The following is a 3,858-nucleotide window of genomic DNA, read 5'->3' on the forward strand; positions in this document are numbered from 1 at the left end:
TAGTAACTTAGGACAAAATAACAGATAACGCTATATCAAATTCAAATAAATAATGCAAAAGCGAAATAACAAATTGAGCTAAATCTATGAAAGTTGGCACATGCTTGAAAAACAGCGCATGACGAAAGTATCCCTATTCCCTAACGCTAGCCGCTATTAAGTACGACAAGTGTCGATTTATGAACTTTGACGCGAAAATAAGGGAATATATCACGGTAGAAATGTATGCGCGCGCTACCAGGAGCTGTTCCGAAAAATCGCAGCTATTTGTCACTGCTCTGTTGCCGGAGCAGTAGCAGGTGTCACTGCTCCGCAAAAAGAGCAGTTTAGCCCATCTCTAATTATATGTATCGTGTATGTATGTACCAAAGACCTATAGAAAAAAGGATATATATTATATCCTTTTTCTATGCTATACTCATATACTTATAGCGATTTCCATTGGGTAAAACTGGGGCTGCACTCGGGTAGCACTGACGCTCCACTGATTGTATGAGAAATATGCTCTGGTGCAATCCCAATGGAATGACAATTTTTGCGTGGTTTCTGACATTATAGGTTATGTTTATGTTTTGATTTTTATTCAGTTAAAGTAACAGTTGACCAGTTGAAATTTTTCAAAAAAGGTAGTTACAATGAACCAAGAATTAAATTGAAATTTAAAATAAACGACGAGGAAGCTACATTGTGTATTGCTGTAGACGAAACGGATAACCTATTTAAGTTTGTAGATGACATTTTCAATGAATCCTTCCACTTTTGGCAGTTGTTAACTGGTATAACATACATTTTATCATCATCACTACTACTAGATAAAAACGATAATAATGGAGCAACAACTTTGTCCATATTTACCGCCATTTTTTCTTGCACTGACACCGACACCAGCTCCAAGACCTTGTGCGAAATAATATGCACTCAAGAGCAAGAACTGTTGCTCTAGTTTTCCAATGGAATTTGAAAATTTGCACCGACTTGACCAATGGAATGTCAATGGTGCACTCAGTGTGCACCAGTTTTCTCAATGGAAATCGCTATTACTTAGGTATATGCCTATGCCATAGAAAACTTAATAAAAACATATGTTTTATGGTCTATGCCTATGCTATATAATAGGGGTTTACGAAAAATATATCTGACCAACTGATCCGAGCGCTGCTTACTCTGGTCAGAGTACTGTTTTAAATTGACTATTTTCGTAAGCAACTAGTCGAAATCGATCTAATCTAACCTCTATCCCTATATACATGCAATAATTCTATAATCTATAAATAAATGAGAAAAGTGGTACCTGTGTGATGTGCCACTACGGTAATAATATTCATCTACATCTACCATATCTAAATTGTTATTTGACATATTGCCATTTTTTATTTTTTTTTCTATACAAGACAACTGAAGAGAACGAAATGAAGTTCACAGTCAACAGTCAACAAAACAATCGTTCTTTGTAACATAATGAAACATATAAACAACACACAAATTTCAGATCATTCTTTAATCTGACAAATAAGCAAGGGAGCGCTTAGATTTTCGATATCTGAGCGTTGAGGTTGCATTTTCGTAATGGGATCGAATCATCAGAGTGAATATTCGTAAGAATCGTAAGGCATTTTCTTGTTCCGACCACTCCGATACAATTATCGTAAACCCCTAGTATATAGTTCTCTAATCTAGGGCCAATACGACAGACTGCTTATATACTTATACAATTCAGATTTAGATTCAGATCAGATAACTCTTGACAATTTGAACAAAAGGAAAACAAACATCAATTGTCAACAACTCAACAACAATAACATAACCTACAAATGGATACATTTAAATTGGAAAGAAGTTAAAAAGTTTTCTTGTTTATTTTACAATAACCAGTTAAGAATGCCATTACCTCCAGTCCTTTTAGCCAAATTATCGAAAAGAGGAATAATAACACGTACGTCGCAAAAAATACATAACTAAAACATAGGAACTAAAAAATATTTTATGCATTGCAGCTAAACAAAAGCCGGAACATATTAAAAAGCAAGATTTTAAGGGACTAGCTACATGCCCCAACAAAAGTAATATATATCATGAGTGTAATTATTGGTGTGAAACGCACTGGAAAGGTGTACCAACTCCAGATACAAGATATGTTCGTAATATGCAGAAATTATTAGTAAAGTACCCTATGCCTAATAATTGGACGGAGGTTTTTGACAAAGGGATGTAAGTTTTTATTATTTAACAAAAGAGAAAACATTTCTCTAATAAATTTATGATTTTAGTGGCAGATATTATTATTGGAATATGGAAAATGATTTAGTCTCATGGTTACCTCCTAAACATCCTAAGTCTATAAAATGCCAAAGTGCTGCTAAGTTACGTGAAAATCGTCTTAAAATGAAAGAAAGAGAAGAACGTATAGAACGAGAAAAGGATCACGATAAGGAACGAGATTCAGATGACGATGAAAGAAGTTACAGGAGTAAACATTCCGATAGGAGGGACAGAGACAGAGATAGAGAAAGGGAAGACAGAAGACACAGGAGGGAGGATCGCCATCGAAGTAAAAAGTCTAAAAAAGATGAAATTGATCCGATGGATCCAGCTGCGTACTCTGATGTGCCACAAGGTACCTGGAGTGATGGATTAGAGAGTAATAAAACAAGAGCTGACAGTACTGCATCTGGTGTTTTATATCAACAGAGGCCGTATCCTGCCCCTGGCGAAGTTTTAGCAGCAAATAAGGAAAAGTCGAAAAAGAAATAACTATTATCTTAATATTATATAGGGTATCTCACTAATCACAGACTACTGGGATCAAAATAAGATAATTTAGAAAAATAAATGCTTCATTTAAAAATACATATTGTGTTAAAATAGAATTTTCAAAATGTTTTTTTCTTAATAGCCTCAATGATTTTCAAGATATTATCTTCAACTTTCATACAGGTGTTTATGGAAATTTTTTGTTACCTAATAAAATTTTTTCCAAATTTTCTCAGATATTCTTTATTTATTGCAACGTTTTCAATATAAATTCCACTTTTTGAAAAACCAATAAAAAGAACAAAAGGAACACATACTTTTGAACAAATTATAAAAAATATTTTAATTATTTCGAATAGTCGCAAATATCATTAATCTAATTTTCAAAACATTATTATAATCGATATTGTGTAACTACGGTATATTTATACAAAATTAACGTGTGATGATGAATGTTACCAACTTACCAACATATTTTACTAAGGCGTAGGGGTTGATTCCACGGGGCGGTTGAAGGGCCGTTCCTCTGGGTTTTTTTGCTGACATTTTACATTTACTAAGAGGTACTGGGGCAGCCAATCATATTCGCCCAGGGGCGCATAATTAGACATAGTCCCTGCCAGCTTGGATAATCAAGGTATTATTTATGTTGAAAAAATTAATAATTTGTCAATCTTAGAGATAAAGTACTCATAGCAGTTAATGAGCTTTGGCAGAAAGAAAATGTCTCAAAATATAACAATTTTTTTTTAATAGAATTCATATGTGCATCAATAAAGTATACTTATATTTACATAATTTTTACGTTTCATAATTTTAGTTGTAATAATTTGTTGAGAATTGATGGTACATATTTGCATTGGAGATTACTGGAATATCGTTTAAAATGTTTTTGAGGTTTTGTTAAAAAATGTGTACATATATGTACATTTCTTCATTTCATTGGTTTCAAAAATGTATACTTACATTCTTTTTGTCATAAATTGCAAGTTATGTTATCCTTGAATTCAGTGCACATCACAAAACAGCTTACAATCCTTATGTGCAATCTTTTTATAGTAGTACTTATTTTTATTATTTTGACTAGGGATCGACCAATATACGATT

At 33.0% G+C, this 3,858-nt stretch overlaps 1 protein-coding gene across 1 annotated transcript; it reads left to right on the plus strand.

Annotated features, from left to right (window-relative positions):
* Positions 1 to 1,785: 1,785 nt before the first annotated feature.
* LOC111691314 (polyglutamine-binding protein 1-like) lies at positions 1,786 to 2,867 on the plus strand. The gene is made up of 3 exons (XM_023456650.1): positions 1,786 to 1,933; positions 1,995 to 2,208; positions 2,268 to 2,867. The coding sequence occupies exons 1-3, from the start codon at positions 1,879 to 1,881 to the stop codon at positions 2,749 to 2,751; spliced, it is 753 nt and encodes a 250-aa protein (XP_023312418.1). The 5' UTR covers positions 1,786 to 1,878; the 3' UTR covers positions 2,752 to 2,867.
* Positions 2,868 to 3,858: the final 991 nt, after the last annotated feature.

This window comes from Anoplophora glabripennis, unplaced genomic scaffold (assembly GCF_000390285.2).
Source record: "Anoplophora glabripennis isolate ALB-LARVAE unplaced genomic scaffold, Agla_2.0 scaffold2100, whole genome shotgun sequence".
Classification (NCBI taxonomy): domain Eukaryota; kingdom Metazoa; phylum Arthropoda; class Insecta; order Coleoptera; family Cerambycidae; genus Anoplophora; species Anoplophora glabripennis.

Bases quoted from the DNA above. Each gene is read 5' to 3' on its own strand.
- LOC111691314 (XM_023456650.1), top strand. From the start codon at position 1,879: ATGCCATTACCTCCAGTCCTTTTAGCCAAATTATCGAAAAGAGGAATA. The intron at 1,934-1,994 runs GTACGTCGCAAA...TATGCATTGCAG, and splicing joins GAAAAGAGGAATAATAACAC to CTAAACAAAAGCCGGAACAT. The intron at 2,209-2,267 runs GTAAGTTTTTAT...TTATGATTTTAG, and splicing joins GAGGTTTTTGACAAAGGGAT to TGGCAGATATTATTATTGGA.